This window comes from Temnothorax curvispinosus, unplaced genomic scaffold, assembly GCF_003070985.1.
Source record: "Temnothorax curvispinosus isolate PA1 unplaced genomic scaffold, ASM307098v1 QBEX01018473.1, whole genome shotgun sequence".
In the NCBI taxonomy this organism is placed as follows: Eukaryota; Metazoa; Arthropoda; class Insecta; order Hymenoptera; family Formicidae; genus Temnothorax; species Temnothorax curvispinosus.
Genome location: NW_020228253.1, coordinates 360,063 through 386,415, shown reverse-complemented (window position 1 = coordinate 386,415; position 26,353 = coordinate 360,063). Strand labels below are relative to the sequence as shown.

Genomic DNA, 26,353 nt, shown 5'->3' with positions numbered 1-26,353 from the left:
AAACTTTCAGCTCGTTCCAGAAACAACTAGAACTTCCAACTAGGATTTTTCTTCAAATCAGAGTGATCCAGGAGTGTCACGGTGTTTAAAAAAAGGGCTCTTTTAACAAGGGTACAGAAAACCGAGGTCCTAACTTTCAGAAAGTTAGAGAATTAAAGCGGGCCAAAATAGAAATATGCCACACAAAGCTCTTGCAAATACGATACTTTCAACATTTAATGCGCCATTTTATGAAAAAAATTACAAACAATTTAAATTCAAATTAAAAATGTAATTAAATATTGAGTAAATCCGTCTATAACGAGATGCTTTTTTGAAGAGCGGGGTACCATTTTTCCACCTATTTCAACTCAATCTATATACGAGCTGTATGCCTAGAAACACGCCATATTCCTGAGCGATATTATTATGGCTGCGCGAGGATAGTGCGATAGCAAAATTATAGTTTTGCTCTCGACACTGAAATCGCCGTATAATTTCGCAATAACCAGTCCTCAACAGACGGTCATCGCGGAATCCGAATCGCTGCCGAAATAAGCGGCACATAATACTGGAGCGCGAATTTTTATCCGGATTTCCATGCATATTTTCTAACGCCTTTCCATAACGAACTGCCCTTCCCTAATTTGCATACGTTCCCTCATATTTCTCATTCTGCGGCTCCGCTATCGGTTAATGCGAATATTATGCTAGCATAATTCCGGAATGTAATTTGATCTCAGTTGATTTTCGTTTAAAATTGTGAATTGGATAAGACCTTGCTAATTTAATTATGCATCGATTCTGATTAATCGATTTAATGAAAAGCTGGACGTACAAAATCTTTGCTTATAGTAAAGTTATTTTTCAATTCGTTATGAAACAAAACCGTTTTAGCCGGTGAATTATTTGTTTTGGACACTCCGCGGTTGTTTTAGACACTCAAAACTTTGAAGATATAAACTAAAAGTCGAAGAGTGAAATATCACTCGAAACGAATGAAATGCAAGTGTAACAAAAAGTGAAAATTGAGCCTTCGAGTGATTCGTCACTCTAAGAAAAAGTAAAATTGCTCAATAAATGGCATTCCGTTTGAGTGAAAGGGCGCTTTTTTCGAATGCAGTAGTTCATAGGAATGAATTATGTCACTCTACAATTTTGAGTGGAAAATTTCACTCTGTTAGAGCACTTTATCAGTCGATATTTAGTAAATCCTGATTCACTATAGCTTTAAAGTGAGATCGTATCACTCCGGTGGAGTAGTTGCTCTAAAAATTGGAGTGGAAAATTTACTCCTACCTTATGAGTGCCTGCATTTACTCAAATTAGAGTGACACCCTTCTTTTTGAAGTGACTATTATAATAATCTAATATATTAGCGGCGAAACCACTCTATGAGGTTTAGAGAGAAGTAAATGTCTATAAAAAGTTTTACGTCAGTGCCCTGCGGAATGCGACTATAGATCATGTTGGTTTTTTACGCAAAATCGCCTCCCCCCCCCCCTAGAGCTAAAATATAATATTCTTCATCAAATATATATAAAATGGCGCGGTCGGATCGACGCGTTGAGGAAACTTACGCTGTAATTTGATCCACTTCGAATACTTTACCGGCCGGCCCTTTGTCGACATTGCAAAGTTGACGTCCAACGTAATTAGCGTCACGACAGGCGTGAAAGTCATTCAAGAAAGGTAACGAGTCTATTCGAGATAACTATTGCCTCTTTAAACGGAATAAAATTTTAAAGTAAAAGGAGAAATATACGCGTTAGGAGAAACAAATATAATATTTTGCGTATACCTACTTGGGATCTTAATAGTCAAAGCGCCAAAATTTATTGCAGGATCTTATAAATAAAACATATTCGTGCTCAATCTAAAAGTAAAAAAATAAAAAATGGAAAGAAAAAATGTAATAACGCTCATACTAGAGATAAAGAAAGAATATTACAATGCCTAGGATAGAAATACCGAAGTGTCAGGAAAAAAACGTTACGACGTCTAAACTAAAAATAGAGGAAAAAAGTCTTCAGCAGCAGACTCTCACAAACGAGAGTATTTTTCTTAAGCAGAACCTTGGCACTTTTTCTACCATCCCGAAGCCCCGTCGCGCGCTCGCGGGAGAAAAGGCTCGTCGCGTCCCCGTAATACAATCTATTTTTCGTTCTCATCTACGAGGCGCGCAAGACGACGATGGCGATGCCGGCGACGCCGACGGCGACGAACAACTCGAGATATAATTTTTCTCCGTTCGCGGGGGATCATCCAGACATTTTTCATACTAAGCTTCAGCGCGGCCGGGGTCGACCCTCGTCGTTCTCCTCGCCGCATTTACTATCCTCGCTCTCGCCGCGCGCTCGTCGTCGTCTCTTTCCCAGCACTTTGGCGTCGTTGTCGGGCGTTATTAAGTTTCTACGCTACCGCGCCCGTCCAAATTGCACGGAATGGAATCCCAAACAGAGCGCGAACGCCATTTCGAGCAAGAAGAATAATGCATCTAGCCGACCGCGGAATTCGCCCGGCCGCCGGTTCTCCTGTTTCTCAAGGATCCTGGCAGCCGGACAGTCTTTCGATCCTTAAATTGTAAAAAAAGAAAGGAAAACTCGCGTAGAAATTGCTATTGTGTCAACTTGACTCTTGCGCCTGTTGAAATTATTAGTTTCATGAAGAAATATGATGTGCTGAAGAATCCACAACACGCGCACAAGTTTAATCACGCTTTTACGGACCTGACACTCTAGAGTCTAGACGTATAAATTATTAACGCACAAAATTTTTATTTGACACAAACTATTTATTTTATAATATATATGGAATATCTAAAAATTTGGCCGCATATATTTTATGTAATAAAAATTTTTAATTTATATATAAAAATGTAATTTTTATGTTCTCGGTATCTCTAAGAATAAAAATTTTAATTATTTTTTACAAACAAATGGGAGAACAAGTCTCCTTTACATTACGCGCATTTGCTTCATTAGAGTTGGAATTAAAATGCGTAACCTTTAATATTATCAGCACGTTAATTAAACCATTAATTAGACCTCTATACTAAAATATAAATTTTATCTTATTTCGAGAAAATATTACTGCAGAGAGTTTCAGGATGAATTACGATTGATTCTCCGGCAAATGAATAAAATGGTTTAAAATCGCATTTAATTGCTATCGATAAGGATTCGTATTATTCCCCGTTCGAATGTGGCTGGTTCTGAAAGTCCCTCCGCCGGTTTCATATGATACCGGGCGAACATCCTAACCGCACACTTATCATAATTGAAATCCGATACTTTCCGCACGGATCGCAGCACGGCCCGACACTCGAGAGCCGGCGACTCGAGTGTTCCCCGACACGTTGTTACACGGAACTTCGTCGATGGATCTATCCAATTACATTCGCAGGAGAGTGGCGGACATGTCCTCGAAAACTCAAAGCTAAGTCAAGCCGAGTATTTGATCGCGAAGAATGGCGGATAAAATCGAACTCCGATATGTATTAAAAAACTTAAAGTGTTTCTCTCTGTTCTTGCTAATTTCTACAAAGAGCGTAAAATCGCGCGCGCGACAAATGGTCCCCCGGAATTTGGAATGTAAAATCCGAATAGTCCATTAATATCTCCATTTGCTATAAGAGGCAATGTCTCCAGCACGAGATATTACCGTTATAAATTATTTTTACGACGTGAAATACTGGTCACTTTGTTTGCGTTGGAGAGAAATTTAAAAATGTATCTCAATTTTTTAGACGTGGAGAATTCGATTTCTTTCATGCATAAAACACCTAAATAGCATTCATTTAAGGGTTGACAAGTACCCGTAAATGAGAAAATGCTGCGACCTAAATGAACGCCACACATATAGCAGCTGAAAATTAATGGATTATTTTTTGATAAGGCAAAAGCATGTCGTCACATATATCATCGAGGAAACAATGCAGTTGCAAAAACGCTGGTGACGTAATCTTGCTAATTATTCTTGCAAAAGCGATTTTATATTCATTGACCCGCGATATTGCGATATCGACTATCGTCAAGGTATAATAATTTAATAGCGCGATATTAATCAACGTATTTCCAGCGCCGGTTAAATAACAAATAAATATTTCGCTTCCCTCGCCGTGTGTGTTCCTCTCTTCGGCGAATTGCGTTTTTTGCGTCGCGCATTCATTTGCGAGATTGCAAGCGGTCGTTACATCGGTCGACATATTTGTGATCGAATGTGCATGGAATAGTTTCTGTGTGGTCGAATAAGAATTCGATTTACATCACTATTTTCGTAATAAAAAGTAGTAAGTTTGATATTCCTTCTTTAATTAACAATATTGTATATAGTCGATTGTAGACTTAATCACAGGAAGAATAGATAAAGTTCCCCGCCGAAAGGGGAGGGGATGTCGGGATGATCCCACGTCCGTCGGATAGCCTTTACTCTCTGGCGAAGTTTCCTGGGTGCACCAATATTGCTCGCTATGTCATAGGGGTTTCAGATTACTGGGAGAAAATCTTTAATGCGGACACAGAGGAAAAGGAGTTAAAACGGCAACTGTCTTCAAAGATAAAGCCATGACGGTACGACGACGGTACCGCACATATATGGCCGGCCGTCTTTACATAGCGGATGAACCGTGAATTTTACCAACGTCCCCACTTTATGTGTTTTACGACGCGGTCTCATACTTCGTAATTAAGAAGGATACGGCGACGGTGAAACTTTAAAGTAGGGACGACAGCTTTATCGCGCGTACCGTTTCAAGGTGTCAACCATACGTTCTTAAATGTGGAAATTATAATTTTAACGTCCCATTGTATCATTTTCTTCTCTATACGGGGTACGTTGACACATTCGTTATTTTCCTTTTTAATCTCCGCAGTCAATATTAATGAAAGGATTAAGAATGTTTGTATCTTTATCTGAAACAGGGCTTGGAAATAATTTCTAATTCGATTCTAATCCAGTTCTGGAATGAAAATATATAGGTATACTTTGTAAATTTCGATTTATCCCGAGTAAAAGGATTTTTTTAAATATTCTCTAGCGCGAAATTGAATTGAAATGGAATGTGATAAACAGACCGGGATTTAAACTAAAATAGAATTAATTTGCTTTATATTTCGGGATGCGTGTACAGAAATAAGAAATAAATTTGAAAAATTTAACATTATTGTAGTTTTTGTGACAATACTCGTACGCAAAGTAAAATATTTTTTCAAACTAAAAATATAAATTTTCCACTTGCGCAGGAATAAAATGTGGATGAAAAAGTTTCGACTTTGTTTTGATACACGGCAAAATCTGTATATACAGAACAGTGTCAAACGTTCAAAATTATTTCACAAGTGACTAGTGAGATGATTAATGTAGATTAAAGCATAGCTTGTTTTAAAAAAATGAGATTTGAATAAGCAGTAATATATTTATAAGGGTAAATAGTACAATTGTTGGCCACATCTTAAAAAATTAAAGATTATAAAAAAATACTATTAAAATGTTTTTAATTATAAATACAAAAATATTTAATACACTTTTCTGCTTCAGATACAATTAATACTTAATTATTTTCTTATTATTTTTTTTAATTTTTTAAGATGTGACCAATCATTATAGAGTGGTCAACAACTGTACTGTTTAGTTTGACTACATTCGCAGTATTTTTTATCATGCGAAACAAGTTCCAAAAATAAGGTACGCATGTTCGAAAAAAGAAAGCTTCAATGCTCTAGAAGTGCCGAATGTTTCGAATTAAAAGGAATTAAAGGCAACTCCCCATCTTCTTCCTTCCTTCCTTTCCTTCGTTGCAGGAGTACGTGAGAACTTTCCAGCAGTTGCTTAAAATTCCCGGCGCCGCGAATAGTATTGGCATTCGATTTCACGAAAAACTCGCTCGCCTCTACTATTCGAGGCTCAGGAACCATGGCGTATAGTCTCGCGTTTGACGACTTCGGTGGTTCGTTGCATCGGTACAAGAAGGGAAAAAAACACAGGAGTTGAAAAGGACGAAGTGAATAGATCGGCTTCCTAAGAGAAAAGTAGAGAGGAGAAGAGAAAGAATCCGTGCGGAATTTAAATTGCTTTGAGCGAATCGCCGATGTATTTGCCTTTTTTCCCTATCCTCGGCACATGCCCGGCGAGTTATCGCCCGTCGTAAAACTGCCACCGGCTGATCCTTGAATTCAAAAACTATGGCACTGAGCATGGCAAACATTCTTGATTATTTCATAAGTCAAGCAAAATTAGCTCAAACCTAAAACTTGGTAGTTCAAGCAACCATATCGGTATCGTAAGATCGGAAATTGTTAAATACTTTAATTCTTTGTTTCTTTATATGATATCAGATCATTGAATTTTTAGATTCCTTATATACTTTTCTTGATTTTTAAACTAAAGGAGAATCTTGAAAAAGTCAATAACAAAATATATAAAATCAGTACATTGTTCGGAAACGACAAAGTTTCATTTGTTCTTGAGACATAGCAGTAAATTTGAAGACAGATACTTATACTAGTCGAGGGTAGCAAGTGGTCTTAACAGAACTACCGGGCATGACATCACCGAGTACTATAAATTTTCTGACAATTTATAGGACGCTAACGTATCCTTGAGTCGGCATTCCCCTGGGAGCTCTCTTTCTACGAATCCCTGCTAGTAGAGGGAATTTACTTTCCAAATCCGTGCGGAATCAATTGTACAACAATTTGCGGAACCTAAGAATTTAAACATTTAAACATTTGGCAAATATTACAAATCTGTAAAGAAGATTTGTGTAATGTTAAGGATATAAAGAATATTAAAGTTTTATATGAAATCTCAAAGTTATTTCACGTTCTTAGATATTATGTCACTCTACAATTTTGAGTGGCAAATGTTACTCTGTTAGAATCATTTATCAGTCGATCTTTAATGAATCGTGATTTACTATTACTATAGCTTTAAAGTGAGATTGTATCATTCTGGTAGAGTTGCCGTTCTAAAATTTTGAGTGATATTCTTGCCTTATAAGTGCCCGCATTTACTCAAATTATAATGACAATTCTCTCTTTTGGAGTGACTATCACAATTACATCTAATATATTAGTGATGAAACTACTCTATGAGATTTAGAGAGCACCTAGATTCTTACACTCTAAGCCTCAAACTCTTGGACCTACATACTTAGATTTATACCTAAGGAATTGGATTTGATTCAAATGAGACACAATTTCTCTTGACAGAAGAGATAAAGGAGGTATAAATTCAAATAAGAAAAAAAGTATAGATGTGCAAACATTAAAAGAAGGCAAGGTGCATCTTTACAGTTTTGCATTATTCAGACGTTGGCAAATATTTTGCTTCAATTGGAAGGTTCAATACTCGCGACACAATTCTCTTACTTTGCATTCTCGGAAAGTCGCCCCGGCATCGATATTTCAAGCAAGGATGTTCCCCGACACTCGCGCAGTTCTCAGTTATTCCGTTAACGCGCGTCGAGACCTCATCGATAATTCAATTAAAATCTATCGCTTGCCGTCACTCGCGCCACTCCGCGATCCGATCTATTAAATTGCTTTACTAAATCTCAGATTCTACCTACGAACTTTCATCGCGAGGATGAATCCATCTCTCGAAGAGTATTCCGTGATGTATCGCTGTCGTGGTGCGCGCGCGGTTCTCGCGCAGGATATGATTATGACTTGATCCTCCCGAGAATACACGAGGATATCTGCAATCTGATGGTAATCCGCCATTCTTCGTTAATTCCATCTAATCATTTCGATCGGCTTAAAGCAAGAGAAGCGATTGGATAAGTGATGCAGCCATTGATCATTCGAACATGCTTCTCTACTTTAAAGCTATATTTGGATATCCCTTTTAATGAGATAAACGCTTCTTAAAATAGCGCCAAAAATCATGATTTTTTTTCTTTTTCTTATTGATCAGTTTTGGAGAAAATTTCATTAGCCTGATGTAACCTTTCAATTGCTTTTAATTACTCCTGTTATCATGACACATCTCGTTGATTATTTAAATTATCTGGTGTAACGATTTGCTATCTTGCATCACGTATTTTTCACAGTCGGCAGACAATTTAAAAGTCCATTTGCGCGTTCCGGGAAGCGTGCAAGGAAATCCAGCGGCGGAGAATTGGAGTCTAGAAGAAGACTCTCTGTTTCCTAGATGCGACTTCTTGCGTCGGATAACGAGGTTATCCTCAAGGGAGTCGATTACATTGTCGTACATCCGTTGCGCTATACATTTCCATCATCCGATTCTGACATACAACTTGGCTTACAACAACATCGGGGCGCTCGTTTCCTCTACCACAAATTTCCAAAACGAAAATTCATTAATATGAAATGAAGATTGTGTACACTCCCTCTTCCTTCACAATTCTCACTCGGAATTTCCCTTACGGCAACATCGTCGGATAAATAAAATCGCGCGGACGTTGCATCAGATTAAGTAACAGTTTCTTGGAGGAGAGAAGATCCCTTCGGACATTTTCTTTGAAAATGATAAAAATGAATTCGATGACTCGGCGAAATTACTTCAGTTCGAATCGACGACGTGGTGGAGCTCTCGCTCGACCGTTCAATTTAGTTTCATGAATACGATAGGAAATTATTTGAAAGGATGGCATCGAAGGTGCGCTTGTAAGTCTTCATTTCATTAATGTAGATTAATTGCGTACTGTAAATAATCAATATATAAAGTTACTACACTTAAGTCATGTGATTAATAAAAATTTTTATATTTCTGTTACATGTACGTTTTATATGGAATGGAAGTTTTTAATCGATCCCTTTAGGGTTACAATTCTCATCCATCACTACCCTTCTTCTCTCATTTAACCTTTTGGACCAACGGCTTAACGTCTCTTCCCGAAAGACGGAGCCCAGTTTGCTCCGCACAAGAGTCTTTCTTGCACGGAGGGCGCAGCTTTCGGAAAATAAATTCCATGTTTACGTGCTCAAGTGGACTCGAATCTGGTTTCTCAAATTACGAGTCTGGCGCTCTACGCACTAGACCACACTGCCGCCTTTGTACGTTTTTTATATAATAAGTATATTTTCAAAAATTAGCGACCTTGCTATTATTGATACTTTTACTGTCCTCTACTCATGGACGCGGTTCCTTAAAAAATTATGAACTTTTCGAATTCATATTTCTGTTCTGTCAGATTTACATTTACAAAATTTTCCTTTTCCCAGTGAATCGATAAGCAATTAATTACCTTTAATGTTTGTCTGACTTTGCAAATTTCCCTTCTTTTTTCCAAAGGTTAAAAATACTTTCAATGAGTGCTGCGGTTTCGCCGCCACCCCCTCCCCCCGCAAAATGTTTGCACGAGTAATTGAAGATGATGGAAAATATTAAGTGTCGATTGGTCGAGACGAGGTGGAGGGTGTAGATTTACCGCAGCGGCTTCACCCTTCACGTTCCATGAACCATGTTTGCTCACTTTCGTATATACTTTCAGCCCTTTTTTCACTCCCTTTTTTTCATTTCCCAGCTGCAGAGAACGCTGGCTGCATATCAGTGTGACGGTATAAGCCCTGGAATTTCTCCTCTCTGCGTAAGGGTTTGTAAACTGCCGACGGAGCAAGATACATAGCGTTACAATAAGGTGGTCCCCCCCTCCCTCTGCCCACCTCGTGTCGTACATGCATAGCGTACGTATACGTACAAAGAATTTTGTCGAGCAGGCGTGAACGAGACACAAAGTTCGCAGTGTTGTGGCCGTCTTCGTGAAATAAAATCGCTTTCGCGCCGTCTTCATAACTTGGCGTGTTTTCCTGTCCTCCCGACTCTGTACTCGGCTAGCTTTTATTTCTCTCGTAATATTATATTTTTACCTGCTACGTTTGAAAAAACATCCAGGCATGTAAAAATTCGAAAATATTATAAACCAAATATTATAGTGTTTCTGCAGAAATCAAGTAAATACCGACACAAACCTGTAAACAGTTTTTTTCTATTTTAATAACGTTATGCTACGCTATAAATCAGCTGCTGCATAAGATACTGTTAAAGTTTTTCCGATAAAGAAAACTTTAGAAATCCACTTTCTTATTTTTGTTTCTTTTATACAAGAAACGATGTCAATAGTTAAAAATATAAATTCAATTTCTTTAGTGCCAAAAATGTTAAAATTAGATTGTATTTATCCAGAAATCTTAATATTTTAGCTTAATATTTCGCTTCATTTTCTGTTTCCAGACAGATAATAATGTTATGTATCAATAATTGACAAACTATCGAAAATCTTCAGCATATATAATCTTCAATAATAATTCTGCAGTTGTCAATTATGTTCACTTATGCTTATAACAGTTATAATGCACTCGTCTTCCGCGTTTTAGCATTTTCTCTTTTTAATCGTGCAATTTTAATAAGCACATAATAAAAATTCGCGAAGCAGCAAATCTTTCGCGTCACTTTCGAATAAAGCGGCGCAAAAGTAATTTCAATATTTGATCGGTTTCCGATTTTGTCACCGAAAAACAGACACCATGCGTGTGATATTGACATAAGCGCCTGCAAGCGCTATAGAACGATATATTGAGTTTCGATCGATGAGGCTCGACACGCGATTCCGAGTCTTATGCATTTTGGGCCGCTGCCAAAAAGGAGAACACATCCCGGTTTACCAAAGATACTATAGGCAGCCTGGAGGGCTGTGAAAGTTATCACTTTATTTACATCTCGATCTCATCCCGCTTTCAACACAGTGCCAACACTCTTCAGTCATATCCATGTAAATCTTCGCACCAAAGTAATAATAAAATCGAGTTAAATAAAGTAAGGAAGAAAATCCCTGCCCCATAGTTTTTTTTAACGCTCTATATTATCATAAAGTCACTTCTACATAAAGCTGTCCACGTGGAAATTTAACATTTACACTTATAATAAAATAAATTTGCACTTTATCTCGCGACGATTCCCGTCAAACGAATGCGGGGTCCTTTTGGACCTGGCAACTGAGTTTTGTCAACTTTCCGGAATTCAAGGGCAGAGCATTTTCTCTCGCGGAATTGCTTCAAAATGGAAGTGTCATCGTCCTTTTTATACGAGCGCGCACACACAACAAAGGAAGAAAAATCCTGCATCTGACATGAAATCGAAGTTATTCCCTTGCGCATACAGTGGACAATTCCTTCGTATACAATAAAAGAGACCCAATCGCCCAAGACCCAAGGAACTTGCGCTTGTTCAAGAAAATAACACATCTTGTTACTTACGTACAATGTATAGGTTTGTATATCAATGGGCACAATGATTACGGCGAAAGATCGCGAGAGCTTTCGTCTACCTCGCCGCTCCTCGAACGAATTCGAGAGTTTGGGTTTTCCCGGCCCCGTTCCTCGTCCTTTCCTGCCCCGCCTTTTTACGTCCTTCCAACCCGTTCTCGAGGGGACAGCGCGGGCGGCGGTGGATGTTGGCAACTGTTTTGAGCACTTAACCGATTCGGTGGGAAAGTTTTGGCCCACGTTCCGGATCTCTCCGTACCCGTATTTGCGGCAGCCAGACGAGTGTAGATCATACAAATCGCGCACTTGTATAAATACTATCGTCGATTGTTCTCCGGAGAGATATATCCCGAAAGGCGGGGATGAGATCCTCTTCCTCGCGCGCCAGAACGGCGCGCGAAAAATCGCGAGACACGCCGCGCCGCGCCGGAGAGACAATACTTGCCCCGCCTGCAAGAAGGTGTGGCGCCGCGCCATATTTCACAGTCAAACGCAGGACCCAGCGCGCGTAGGTACGCGAGTTCTTAGACTTCCGAAATGACCGGAGGTCCAGTTTCAAGGAGAGAGAGAGAGAGAGAGAGCAAATTCTCGGTGAAATAATTCGATCTAATGTAAAAGTAGCATTTTTTGTCAGTCGGGAGGTCATCGAATCAATGAAACTTTTAGACTGAATTTCCGACTAAGTTCACTGTCATCCGAGAGATCTACGATTCCAGCGAGTACGGTGACCTAAGAAGATCTAAGAGGGCCAGGAAATTCAACCGCCTAATCGTAATTGCGCCGGTAGTTTTATACGCGAATTACTGCGGCGAAGCCCGATTTATCGGGCAAGGGGGGAAACGACCCGCGGGGATTCGCGATTGTGTCGAAGACGAGGGGCGATCGATCACTCCCGGCACCGACGCCGACTGTGGTTTGCTCGTCGATCAATCAAACGGAAGCGCTTGAGACGACGATATAATGCTACCGCGGAATTACGGTATCTACCGCGCCACGTGAGCGGGCGCTTCCTTGTTTTTCAAGAAGTCTATGCATTTTTTAGAAGTCACTTTATAATCTTCGAAAGCTAATATCTAGTTTATCGATTCATCACGGAGCCTTCAAAGAACCTACAAATTAACTTTCGTTTATATCGCACTTTGAAATAAAAACTATTTTATCCTAATTTTATATCAATCGTAACTCTTCGTGGATTAAATTTAATCCGAAACGGCTTAAAATTATTCGATTCGATTTTTCGATAATCGATAGTCTAATATTTGAAAAATATACTCGAGAAGAGTATTCTTCCTTTTTATAAAAAAAAAAGAACTTTTCAAATTGAGAGCGAAGTTTATTCGATGGCTCAAGGGTAAAGCACTATAGAGTTTTTGATAGGCATTTAAACGGTTAAATCCGGAAACAGAAACTGGCATTGCACTTTCCGTCCAGGTGTGTGTGCCGAAGCTAATGCAAAGGAGTCAGCATATGACGTGCTTTTCACCGGCACGTACGTGCTCGGATTTGCTGCCGCGGGAAGGAAGAAGGAAAAGTCGTGAAAATATTTATTTGATAATTCACGGCGTCCACCCATAAAAAGGAAATCCTTATGCCCGGCCACTTTAAGTGAAATCGTTGGAAAGCTTTGTGCGCCGAACAATGGCAAACTCAACATAAAGATATCGTCAATTCCACGCAAGAGCATGTTAGATCACTGAAAATGGACTTACTGCAAGTGCCATTCAAATTTATTTTCCTTGAGGAAGAACTTTGCCGGAAAAGAATTTTCAAGGCAAAACGCAGAAATATTATAATTACAATTGCTTATTATTATTATTTATTTTTACGAACAGCTATATTTGTAATAAAATGAATTTTACGAAATTAACTTATTATAAATTTTTCGTTTTTCCAACAAAAAAGTTGGGGAAATGACAAAAGTCTAAACTCGGTTGATGTTTTATATGCGCGCGATATAATTTGTTCTCGTTTTGCCAGTTATTTGATGTTCATTCATAGTGCATGTGCCGCGATTTAGCAACGTTATTATTATCTGGGGGCTTTTATTTGGGCGACACATGTGCGGCAGGTAATCGGCACTTTAATCAGAAATTTTAATATTCGACATCGGTGTAATTAATAACTGCGCGTGTAATTAATAACTATATGCGAAGCAACAGTTCGTCCGAAAGCGCGCACCCGTGCGCGGCGCCACAGCCAATATGCATTATTAATAAATAACAATGGAAAATTTGCGTCATCATTAATATGATGAAATTGTCGACGAATGCGGCGTGCCGCGGAAATCCATCAGTCGTAAATTTCGTAATGCACATCGAATTAGCGGTGCAGGAAATCGGTATTGATTGTATCGAAGGAAAGAATCAAATGAAAAAATTGCTTGTTTATTAGCTATATAGCAAAACGCATTTCAATATTCGCAGGAATTTTATAAAATTGCGGCAAAGCGAATGTAAAATTTATAACGCTTTGAAAATTTTTTTAAATTAATTAAATTTTTTCAAAAAGTGAGTTTTTAATTTATTTATAGATCTACGTTTTAGATTTCAACAAATAAACCGTTTTTAATTGTTCTCTTATTATTAACGCAACGTTAATCCAGGCTGGTAGGCAAAAAAGAAATACATGACGTCTTTTGTAATAACCTTTGGAAGGAAAAAATTGCGTGGTAATCGGTTAAACGAGTTTAGGTTTAAGAAGCTTTGTGATTTGTTGGCCGAAAGAATTTTAATTATCAGTCGCTGGAAACAATAACTGCGCGGCTTTAGACTCTTGCGGTAAGACGGGGAGGGGGGGGCAGGATCTGACTTACCGCTATTTTTTCCAAGGCGAAAAAAAAGGATCAAGATCGAAGGAACGTTTTTCTCGGAGGAGTTTGAAAAACTCTAAATTAATTTTTGTGCCGCGTGGCGTTCCGTCGGGGGAAAATTTAATTATTCTTAATTAATCCACGAAGTCCATGCACATTACTTGGATTATTCCGGGTAAAGAGAAGAGAGAGGTTAAAGGACCTTTCAAGAAGACGACGGACGACGACGGCGCCGCTGTCGCGAACGCCGTGCGACCACGTGACGTTTCACGTGAATTATGTTGCTATTACGAGGTAAATGATCGCACCTGCTCGCGCCTTTCAGTTTCAGACGGAATTATTAAGAAGGATTCATTAAGAAAGCGATTAGAACATGCCGGACAAGAAGTCGATCTGCCCTAAATTCGCAAGTAATTACCAGCGATAAGAAACATGCTGCTAGTTTCGCGAAACTTGAACGTGTATGAATATGCAGATGGGAAGTTTAGCAGCTGAGGAATAAAGAATTTGAAGGAAAAATTATTCAGTTTAATACAATTTAACTTGATTAATTTATCACATCTTGTATCTCACAAGAATTTTTAATGAAGATAATTAAAACATGAAGATATATTCTTTATGCAATTGTTTTTTTTTTCAGATTTTCGTAATCTTCTTTAAAATATGTTTCTTCTTAAGACTCTTTTAGGTAAAAAGGTAATTAACTTTCTCCTATGTTTGCTTGTTATTTTAAAATAATTTCCATCATCAGCTTGCATTACGTTGACGACTAGTTTGATCGGATCACGATGGCAGATACGATGGAAATTGAAATCCGGAAGTACAGAAGGGATAGGAGGGGTCGGAAGGGTGGAAGAGACGAATTAGTGTTCTGCTCGAGAGGTCGCGAGCGATAGCGGAGAATTATTGCTTAGCAACGAAGGACAGAATCGATGTTGCCAGTAGTGACAAGTCCGATTACGCTATCACGACTGCACCGGAAATATGTTTGCGCGCGCTTCTAGTCGATCGCAATCTCTGTTAATTGAATCATTATGAGGGTGCGGTAAGTACAACTCACACAATGCGTTATTAAAAAAATAAGCGGAATCTCGCAGAGATTCGAATTATAAAAATATTAAATAACTGCAAATTGAATAATGAGAGAACATATATATATAATATTCCAGAGATTTTCTAATTATATTTTTGAGAGGGTATAGGTATTTAAAGACAAAATATCTAAACACTGCCACGTCGACACTATAATGATTCTTAAGTAAAAAACGTATAATGATTTTCAGTTTTTTGAATCTTTCGAGCTATAAAGTGAAATTTGAGAACTTCAACTCCGAGATGTGCCGTGGAACTTTGTAGACAGCCTTGCGTGGAGTGAGGCAAAATTACATGTATAACACGCCTTCGCAATTTTATGACGGGCATGATGGAGAATGACGAGTTAGGAGAATGCGAAACGAGCTTGATCTATATACTACGGGCAACGCGGAGGTCGCTGTACACGCGCTATCGGTAACTCCACGGATAATTAATTACTTTAGCGGCGCGAGGATGTGATCCTTTGCGCATGAAAGGATGCCATTACGCCCATTAGCTGCCGCTAATTTGCGCAAAATCATTCGGAAACTCCCTCCCCCTCCCCGCTCGCGTATGGTTTACCCGCGATGATACGCGGCAACCCTCCCGAATGTCTCGCGGTAGCAACGGTAGCAACAATGTCTGGGAGAAATGTAGTTGTCTTTCCATTTTGGCGTCAAGGGGAAAATTCGCCTTTCTCTACAGAGAATTGTTCCCCTTAATTAAAGTAGTTTCACTTCAATTAAAATAGTTCTGCCGCGGTGCGTCACTCGCGGATATATTGCCCGTTTCGTTCTTCATCTTTAAATACTTCAAGGAGTTATTAATTTTCTTGTAGTGCAAATGATCTTCTAATCGAGAAAATACATTTAGATTATATATAGTAAACTCTAACAGCATTAATATCTTGTATATCTATAGAATATACTAAAGATGTACTTAATATGAAAACATTTTTATAATATCTTATACTTATTTACAATATCCTCTGAACATTCTCAGAATATACATTTGCTGTTAGGGAATAGATATTAAATATTCCATTTATCTGCTTAGCATGAATCATATTGAGAAGAATATTTAACAATATAAACCTCACTGTGTGAAAGATGTTAAAAGATTGACCTGTTTAACCCACTTCTTATTTTCATTGTTTTTGACTTTGAGAATTAGAATACGTCTCATCGTGAAGCCTGCACAATTTAGTTGCTAAATGATTAATTAAATTGGAATTATGTAAAAATGCATTTTAGGACCTTGCAAGATTTACGAAGAATCGACATTAACTGGATGCTAACAAATAGTAAGGAGCCACGACAAGCAGTTTGAAGATGGAAAGCGGCGATAAATCCAGGCGAAGTTAACAAGTCTGTCAGACCTCACTTAGCCGCGGTGTATTTTGGTTATATCGGCTGGAATAACGCGGCATGGTCCATCTGGCAAGCCTTAATTACCATTTATATTCCGCATTTGCGCAGCTCGTGGACGGTGTAAAATTACGGCGCGCGCGGTCCGGGGCGAATCTCGGCTTTCATTAAAAGATAATTAAATCAGCAGCGAATCGATCCCCCTGCTTTATCTTGCCGTCTCCTGTTCCGCGGAACTTCCTGAATTATGCAGCGAAGCGAGAACGTCGACTTTAAAATTGTATCGCGAAACAGCCCAGAGAGTTTCAGAGAAATGGTTCTGGGGTATTCTTTCTTATTACACTGCCCTTTCGAGAGATGAGCAGATGGCAAAGGAAACCTCTTTCGGAGCCGCTCAGACGTTTTAATCTCTCCAATGTAGAATTAAACATGGCAGTCTCTCATATTAGCGAAAGATTTTGTTTACTTTTATTTTTTTCTACGTAAAATGGAAAATAACATTGTTGCTTATAACTTCCATTAGTCTCGGAAACTGAATTAGAGTTATTAACTTTCAGAATTTCTCCAAGATTCCTGAAGATTTATTATATTATACTTATTATTTATTATTAATCTCAGAATGATGCTTAAGTCTTTGTAGTCTTATAATTATCGAATTGTTTGCGTATGTTACACGTGCCGATATAAATAATACTCGGTTTCCCAATCGCGATGTCGTGCATAATAAATGACAGTCTCCGTGCGGAGACGGTGACCTTCGTTATCCGGCGTAATTAATAAAACGACTAAACGGAGCAGCACTCCAGCGCTATTAATCACAGCGACGAGAGCTATTAGTAATGCCTTTTCGAGCCGGAAGTTGAGCGAATGCGCACTCTGCACTCGTGACGTTCTCTTTCATGAAAAGGGGGAAGGATGTGCAAGGATCGTGCGATTTCCCTCGGCTTGCCACATTAAATTTCCTGTCGTTCCCGTCTCAGGCTAACGCGGATGTAATGTCCTTAAGTTATTTTCGCAAATGTGCCGTGAAATATCTAAAGATTATTTTCATCACGCGCCACGAATCAGTCCTCTAGTTTTTCAAATTTTATTTACATTCACTTGATAAAATTTCTTCCTACTTACTATAAATTAATAATGTGACAAAAAATTTTAGAATCAAAAGTTACGTCAATTATATAGATATTTTTAAAAATCGCTCGAAGCTATGAATCCCAACGAACTTGGAAAGCGAGACACTTTATCTTCCGCGTGAGACGAACAAATCATTTCCCGCGAGCCTTACTTTTTCGCCTAAAAGGATGGAGAAGGCATCTTTTTTTTTGGCCAGCGACTCGTGAATCACGAAGAGACCGGAGGGGGGAGGGATCTTTGTTCCAAAGTATTCTGTGAGAGAGTTGAAACAAATTCCGCGAACTTGGTGGATTCGATTATTAGTTCGCGCCTTGAAAACTCGCCCGTCGTCCTCTTCCTCTTCTTCCGCTTCTTCCGCCATACGTTCGATACTGGGCTTTACCTATCGTCGACGGAATTGTGAGTGCAGGCGGCCGTGTAATTGCGAGTCTTCCCAAGGAAAACGAAAACTTTCTCCCCCTCCCCCCCTCGAGTCAGAGGAGAAGGAAGAAGTGCCGACAACGTGCATTAACCGGATCCAAACTTTCGATAGATTTCCATTACGTAAGAATCTGGGAGACAATACCGCGCCCCGAAGGAAACGTATCCCTCTCAGGATTGTCTGAAAATCACACTTTTCGGGACTCGATTGCGAGAATGCGACTCGAGATTTCAAGTTACTATTCTGCAAGCTGTTATCAAGTCTGCTGTTAATTTAACTATAAATCGTAGTAAATGTAGAGATGTGTGAATCAAGATTTTTTTATAAATCGAATAAAATCGAATCAAATTGGTAAAATATAATTTTTAATTAACAATTTAATTATTGTTAGATTAAATTTTAACACGTTGATAATAAAAGAATATTTTGATATAAAAAAATAATATTAATTATGTAATATAATTTTTTAAAGGCAAAAACATTTAAATATTTAATATAAAACTATAATGTACTTTATTTTTAATGTCGTAATAACTGAAACAATTAGGCAAAAAATTGTAAATTACTAAAATGCTCTAATAGTATAAGAGATCCAATAACATTATCCAACATACATAGAAATTAAAATCAAATAATATATTCAAATTCGAATAACTCGCACACATCGATTATTGCGAATCTTGCCTATTGTGAATTTTGATCAGCAAAGTTTCAGCTAATTTCGCCAAAATCTAATTTCCATAAAAAATGTGCGGGGGTCCTTTTTGAATTTTTGAAACATCTCTTCGACATTGCAAACAAATAAGGATCTAAAACTTACTTTAATAAATACTAAGAAATTCCAGCAACTTCTTCAATTTCAAACGACAAGGACTATGAAGGATTTACAGATCTATTAGAGTTCACACTATAATCTCTGCGAAACTTTCACGCAGTTCGTAATGGCGCGGAGATTTCAACAAGCAATTTCGTGCCACGTGTCAGTGGCGCGCGCGCGTCAGAAAAATGAGAAATATTTGATAAATCTCTCCCGTGTCATTTTCTTCAGTTTCCAGCCACGGAAGCAACGTCGAACACCGTGGCAGGTACGCGCAATATATTTCTTTGCCTGTTGTGCCTCTTCATCTTCAACCCTTTTTATTGCCGTCACCTAAGCTCTTTCCCGCCCTTATATCTCTTCGCCAAAAAACTTTCTCCTACGGCCTTTTCCTTAGCTTGAGGGAACCTTTTTATGTCCTCACGTATGTCGGCCAGAGTGAATGGTGTTTCAATAATCGTATATCATTGAATTTCCTCGGGACGAAATAGAAAATTTCGCTTTTCTCCGCGCGCTTGCAAGCTGTTTCGAGCGTCACAACATCTCAGAGCCGGAAATTGAACGGCAAATGTGATCACCCCGCGCGTCGTCTTTATCCAAAGAAAATATCTTTAACAACATACGTTCATAATTCTGCGCATATCGTGCATGTATGCATCGTGCGTTTATGTGTAATTAGAGATAAAAATTACGGGAGATAATGAGACTCACAGAGAAGCAATGAGGGATCTCAAAAATTAAAGAAGAACCGCAGAATTCCGATGCTTTCCGGGTATAAAAGAGATTTTTTCCAATTACGTCAATCATCCCGACTTTAGTAATTACACGTCACGTAGGCTCTAATCTCCGATCTATTTGGAATGTTCCGCGTGTCTTCTCGTCGGCCAGAGACGTCCAGAAACTCAATAACTTGCACAATCCCGGGGAAGTTCAGTTTCAGACCATCCGCGCCGCGCCGCTATATTGGGGATCGCGCGCGGAGAGGTCAATGACATCTATTCCTGGCCACCATAATTCACCGGGGCCTTCCCCAACTCTCTGCGAAAAGTTCCCTCAAACTTAGATTAGCGATTCAATTTGGGCCGCCAGTGAATCATCTTAAAAATCGTTTTTTAATCGTGACACTCTGTAACGAACAAAACGTTCCCTGGCCTTGCCAGGAGCGGCTTTTCCTGCCTCGGGCTTTTCCCGCATTTCCCGCCCTTCCGTTTTACCCCTCCCTTTCCGTTTACCCCGACCACTCATAGATTTCCGCGCTATTCGTTCAACGCTGCACCGGCTCAACGGCCAGTGAGGATTACTTCATCTGCTAATGCCCATCTAAAATTCCGTTTTTCTCGAGAGAGTTGACGGATTGGACTCATTATGTATATCCACGCGCGAAAATAATTTAGTCGCTGAAGAATCCATTTTTAACAATGCTAGAAACAGTAATTGTTAAGGTTTTTATTATTAGAAGAGAATGAAAGATAAGTTGTTTCATACTCCAAGCAGTTTTTTTTGCATACAAGTAAACTTAAATCCTACAATCTCAAAGAAAGTTTCTAAATTTAAATCCTACAATTTCCTCTAAAAATTCATCAATTTGTTACTGAAGGATTCTGAATTAAGTCCGAGTTAAAAATTTTTAATTCTCTTTTATCACTATTCAAAAGTCTGAAAGAACTTAGGAGTTTACACGTTAGAAAAATGAAAAATTGACAAATGAACGTAATTTTGCAGAATGGCGTTACAAAGTTCTTCCCTCGAGATAGTGTCGAGAGCATCGTCTCTGGTTGTGACTTCGAAGAGCAGAAAACGTGTTATAAAAAAGTTTCGGTGCTTGATCGATCGATTTGACTACACTTCCTTTCAGTACAGTTCGATAACGTCTCAGTGCACGAAGAAGAGAGGACGTCTAATACACATCTTAAGCTCAGCTCCAATCTATCTTTGGGATGACGTTACTTTTTGAGTTTGAAGAAGAGATTTAATTAGCCATCGAAAGAATAAACTTGTAAATACGAAGAAGAGAGTTTAATGTTTTGTTATAAAAGTCGTAGATTCTTTTTTCGGTGAGGAAATTAGAAGTATATTTTCTACGGTATTTACCATAAAATTTGGTAAATACATTATTAAGATTCAAATATTCCCAATTTTAATTTATTAAAGAATTAACGTAATCGCGCGTGACGGTTACAAAGTTGCTCGCGTAATTGAATCGCTGCTGGAGGGTTTGTACGATCACTCACCCATAGCAGGTGCGTAGATGTTCAGGTAGAGGCAATCCTCGCTCTGGTTACGCAGATGAGGCAGCAGTCTCTTCAGATACTCCAGTCTTCCCTTAGGCATTCGCTCGAGCGCTTCCTGCTCGTTTGCGATGTCCGGCAGCTTTTGGGGGCAGACTGGACCCATCAAGTCCGATAATCTGCGGAGGAAATCGGAAATCGTTCGTGCGTTACAACGAACCGAACGGTCAAAGTTTCGGCATGGCATGGAATACGCGTCGCCGTGTTCAATAAGAACGAACATCGGTGAGAATGCATTTCAGGGCGCATATAGATATACTAAACCACCAGATGTCTTAACCATGTATCATTATTACAATATTACACCTAAATTGATAACTTAAAAATGATATTTTCTTCGGTATTAATTTCTTTAATTAGTTGATTAATTATAATATTTTTTAATTAAGTCTAATAAATAAATTGATTGATAAATAATAATTGCAGTACAGTAATATTGATTGTAAAATAATAATTGATAATGTGAATAGTAATTGATTAAAAAAATAGATTGATCGTCACTTTGTTGAAAAGTTCAAAATTTGTTGATAGTTACGTAATCGTAAGCGGACGTGATAGCAATATAACATCGGCATTTGAAAGATTTTCCAAGGAATACCTTGGCATAATTTTAGAATGTTGTATATCCTAGCGATATTCCCAGACACTTTAAGTTATATAGAAAGACTGCTCGGCATCCGAAGTATTTCAAGAAGATCTTGCTTGTTATAAAATTGAAAAGAGTATCCACTTTTAACGGGAGGGATGAGATCGCGTAAATGTGATCGACTTTTCGTGTATAAAAATAAAAAGATTGATTAGCCTTGACGTAACTTTTTGCATAGCTCACTGTAAACTCGATCGCGATGAAGGAAAAAACTTCGAGATTTCGATAAACAATATCCGTAGCAAATTACATTGTTTTCCAGAATGGAATATAAGTAGAATAAATAGAAACCAAAAATATTCTTATTGATCGTTTCGTTGTAATACTTCATCTCAAATCAAAGTTTAGTTGTATATTAAAATCTAATTTGTATCAGTTTTTTTATAATACAAAACGCCTTCAAAAATCAGTTTTCAAAGCTGGCTTCAAAAGGCAAATAACTACGCCCAAAGTTGCACTTTAGTTACACTTTAAATTACACTTTGAATAGTAATTTAAGCTTTATGCGTCAATTTTATTTGTAATTATGTATAAATTTTGGTGCATATACTATAAAAAATTAAATTCGCTATATGTAACGTTAGCTTCTATCTTCAATGAAGTATACACTTTACCTGACTCCCTCCCAGGGGCTCGGCGCTCTCGTCGGGGAAAAGCGGTTGCTGCCGACCGGCGGTGTGGCGTAGGGTATTCCAAGGTACACGTCGATCGGTTTGAGGAACTTGGGATGCTCGAAAGACCTCGTGATACCCTGCACCTCGCCGTAACGCGTCTGGACGATCCGTGGGTTGCGGTTGCTCTTGATGGAGAGCGAGAGGGCGGGCGGCGCGACCAGGCAAACGAGGATCAGGAAGAGTTCCATCTTGCCACCCTCCCCCCGCCCCGCCTCGCCCGCGCTACCGCGACTGATTGCGCCTGGCACGATCTATGGATCACCTCCGCGTCCCGCAACGATCGTCTCTCATTTACGCCTGCACGATTAATTACGACGCCGCCGTCGAGTCTCCCCCATCCCGATGAGCTTCTCTGTGGAAATATTACATACATACATCGCGGCTCTGTAGATCATTGATTTTACGTTACGCGTATACCGAGTGCGCTAATTCTTTATCGTTTCTATTTCTAAAATTAATCTTCATTATTACTCGAATTTACATCATTGTACTCTTATTTCAATCTTATCAACAATACTGTGGTATGCCTCACAATAGTTAATTTTTATAAATAATATAAAAACAATCTTTACAAATGGAAGCTAATTTAATTATTCATTTTTTATAAAAATGTCGTTAGTCTTTAATATTGATATTTTAATGTTATAAGTATGTGTTTATTAAAGTTGATATACCAATAGTACCCTAAATTAAACGCTGACGCAAAGTTGAAGTTAATTAGACAATAGTATAACCATAGGATAATAGTAGAACCATAGGTATATGATGATGTAAGAAGACAAAACAGTGCTTTCGACGCTCTCGTAATATCATTCCATAATGATAATAATAATTAATTATCATCAGCTTGAAATTGTTGCAGCAAGCAATGTTAAAACAAATGAAGTTGCACTTTATTACGATCGCGAATTATTTCGCACGCGATTGCTCGTCCGCGCGTATTGTATCAATTAATTTCGTATTTTTAGTTAGTTTTAATTTCCAGGATGCGGCGTGGTTCTCGCTGCTGGTTTGGCGGCGGTATTTATTTAACGTGCCCGTTCAATTAACTATATCAATATTTAATTAATACGTGCCGCGGTTACATCGATTCTATTGGAAAATGACAATGATATTCAAAGAAAACAGGAAAAAAAAGGAAACAAGTAACCGAGTATACATTTCGATGCGGTGGGTATAATCGATATTCCGAGGGTGGCGGGTTTCTCCAAGGATGCATGGATTGTAACGACATCTCTTTCCTCCTTCGATTATTAGCGAATTCTAATCTCGCGACAGTAAGTTTCATCCGCGTCTCTTTGATGAAAGATAAAGATGAAATGGCCGAAGGAAGCAGCGACAAGAGCTGAAGACGATGGATAAGCGACGGGAAGGAGAAAGTTTTCAGATAAGCGCGAGGAAACATTTTCTATAGATACCGTGTGCATTTGCTATATTTTAGATTCAAATATCTCGAAGCGAGAATTAATTAATCTCTATTTAATATCTCTACGTCTTTGGATAAATATTTACTTTAGTGCATTTAATATTTATTTATTATATATTATTATTTGGTATTTATATTTCATTAATAATCTCTTTCTATATAGAGATATTATAGATTCTCGGTATTTACATTTAATTAGTCATCTCTTTCTAGATTACTAATTATGTATAAATCAAGATTAGTACTTAACAAGAAATGTTAATTTAATAAAAATAAAAAAATATAATTAAAAAATAGTTAAAAAATTCTATATATATTTGATCTATTTTATGTATTAAGGTAAGGTAATCGAAGAGTGAATAGTTTGCAAGGTAATTTCAAATTTTATCCTTCTGTTTTAAGGACATACAACCAGAAAATGGTGACTTTAAAACATCGAGTTTAAGAGGCATATGTGTAGAGTAAAAAACCCACAGTATTAGCTATTAAGAAATATGAAGGAAACTATAATATAAGTAACTAGAATACGTTGGAAACTTAAAATATTAAAAATATTTCTTCCACATTCCTTCAGAATTCCATGAAGTTCTTAGCACTATCATAAAAACGTCGCGACGTTTTGGCACATAATGGGCGTAAATCAAAAAATTAATCACGTCTCGGTGCGATTATCGAGTCTTGAATTCACATTATGTGATAAGATTACGGAGACCCGAAGTTTCCATGAGCGGGTAGAGAGAAGGAACATGTACGTATATATGTAATATACACGCACATACACACACGCACACACGCACACACGCATACACACACACACACACACACACACACACACACACACACACACACACACACACACACACACACACACACACACACACACACACACACACACACACACATATATACGAGCGGTTGAGAGAAGGGTGCAGAAATAGAGTTGGGGGTTGAGAGAAGTGCTGGAAAGGGTAAGGGATAAGTGAGTGCACTCGTACGTGGAGCCATTATGGAAATCAGTACTTATCGGCCCGGAGAGGAGAAGGAAATTCAACGTTGTGTAACGATGCCACGTTTTCCTCGTGATCCACGTGGTGAGGAAAAAGGAGATAAGCTGTTTCGGTGCCCCGTCACTCGCCCTGATAATTTCTCTTCCTTATCAACGATGCGACCTTCTTGCCGCGAATCCATCATCTTGTCGATTTACGAATCAAAAGCAGCGCGAAAATTTTCATCGAAAGTTTAATTGTAAGTTTAATTGTTTGCTTTGATATATATTTTAAAACTTATTTTGAATAAAAATATTGTTATTTAAAAAAAGATTAAAAACTTTCAACTTTTGCGCCAGACCTGTTAGTTTGTTTTTAACAACTGTGAAACAACAACGTAGAACTACGTCAACTGTCACTATTTCATGTTAAAGTATTCAACGAAGGAAAGTAGACGTAGGGCTACGTCAACTGTCACTATTTCATGTTATAGTATTCATCGAAAGACAGTTGACGTAGCCCTACGTCTATTTTCCTTCATTGAATACTTTAACATGAAATAGTGACAGTTGACGTTGTTCTACGTTGTTGTTTGCGGCAGAGTTGTTATTTTAGTAATAATAATAACGTTGATTAATAATTGGATTAATAACTGTCTTCTGGTTTCCACAATGTTTGATATAATTGATAATAATTAGAAATCTTACCATGTACATGAGTCATGACTTCGACTAGTTCGTCTCCCTTTCGTCTTCCTGGGATTCCTCAAATTGTTAAATAATATCGGCTCAATCCAGAACGTCTTTTAGCATTTTGTTTATTACACTCAATAATAACAAGAATAATCGATTATAATTACTTTTTCAAATTAATTATCAAGAAAATTAGTCATTATAACCCTTATCGTGTCTTTTAAATGCACAATTCGTGAATCGTAATTTGCGAACATTTTATATTCTTTCTTCACTTTTTTATCTATTTATTTTATGCAACCAACTGTAATTATATTTCTTTTCTAATCGTTAATTAAATTTTGAATAGCTTCGAATGTTGCTTATTGCAGTGTCCTGAAACATAAAAAATGTACATAATTAATTTGTGCAAACATACTTTTGCAATTATATTTTATGAAGAATTTTTCAAACGTTCTCTCAATTGTGTTGAAATTTTTTAATTAATATTATTTATTTGCTTATTTATAATTGTACAAAAATGTTTACTTTGCACAATATAATAAGATTAAAGTTATTAACAATGATATATTCATTGGAGAAAAATATGCACATACACATATGATTCCATAAACGATAATCATATTTTATTACATCTGGCTATGTTATTATTTACAAAGACCAGGAGAAATTTACATAACGCATGGTTATATAACATCAGATTATGATAATCATATAGCAATCAACTGGATTACTAAATCAGGTCATTAATAAATTGTCAAATCAGCTGAGGATATTGTGTAGAATTGAATGACTCATTATCGCTCTTTGTT

General features: G+C 37.9%; 1 protein-coding gene across 2 annotated transcripts in view; it reads right to left on the bottom strand.

Moving 5' to 3' along the window:
- Positions 1–26,353, bottom strand: part of LOC112468438 (neuroligin-4, X-linked-like) — a 222,402-nt gene that overhangs the window by 139,881 nt on the left and 56,168 nt on the right. For both annotated transcript variants that reach the window (XM_025037607.1, XM_025037609.1), the window contains exons 2-4: positions 25,557–25,916; positions 22,378–22,789; positions 21,061–21,236 (exon numbers count right to left, since the gene is read on the bottom strand). In XM_025037607.1, coding sequence (XP_024893375.1) covers positions 21,061–21,236; positions 22,378–22,625 — 424 coding nt within the window. In that variant the 5' untranslated portion in view covers positions 22,626–22,789; positions 25,557–25,916. The remainder of the gene's footprint in view (positions 1–21,060; positions 21,237–22,377; positions 22,790–25,556; positions 25,917–26,353) is intronic.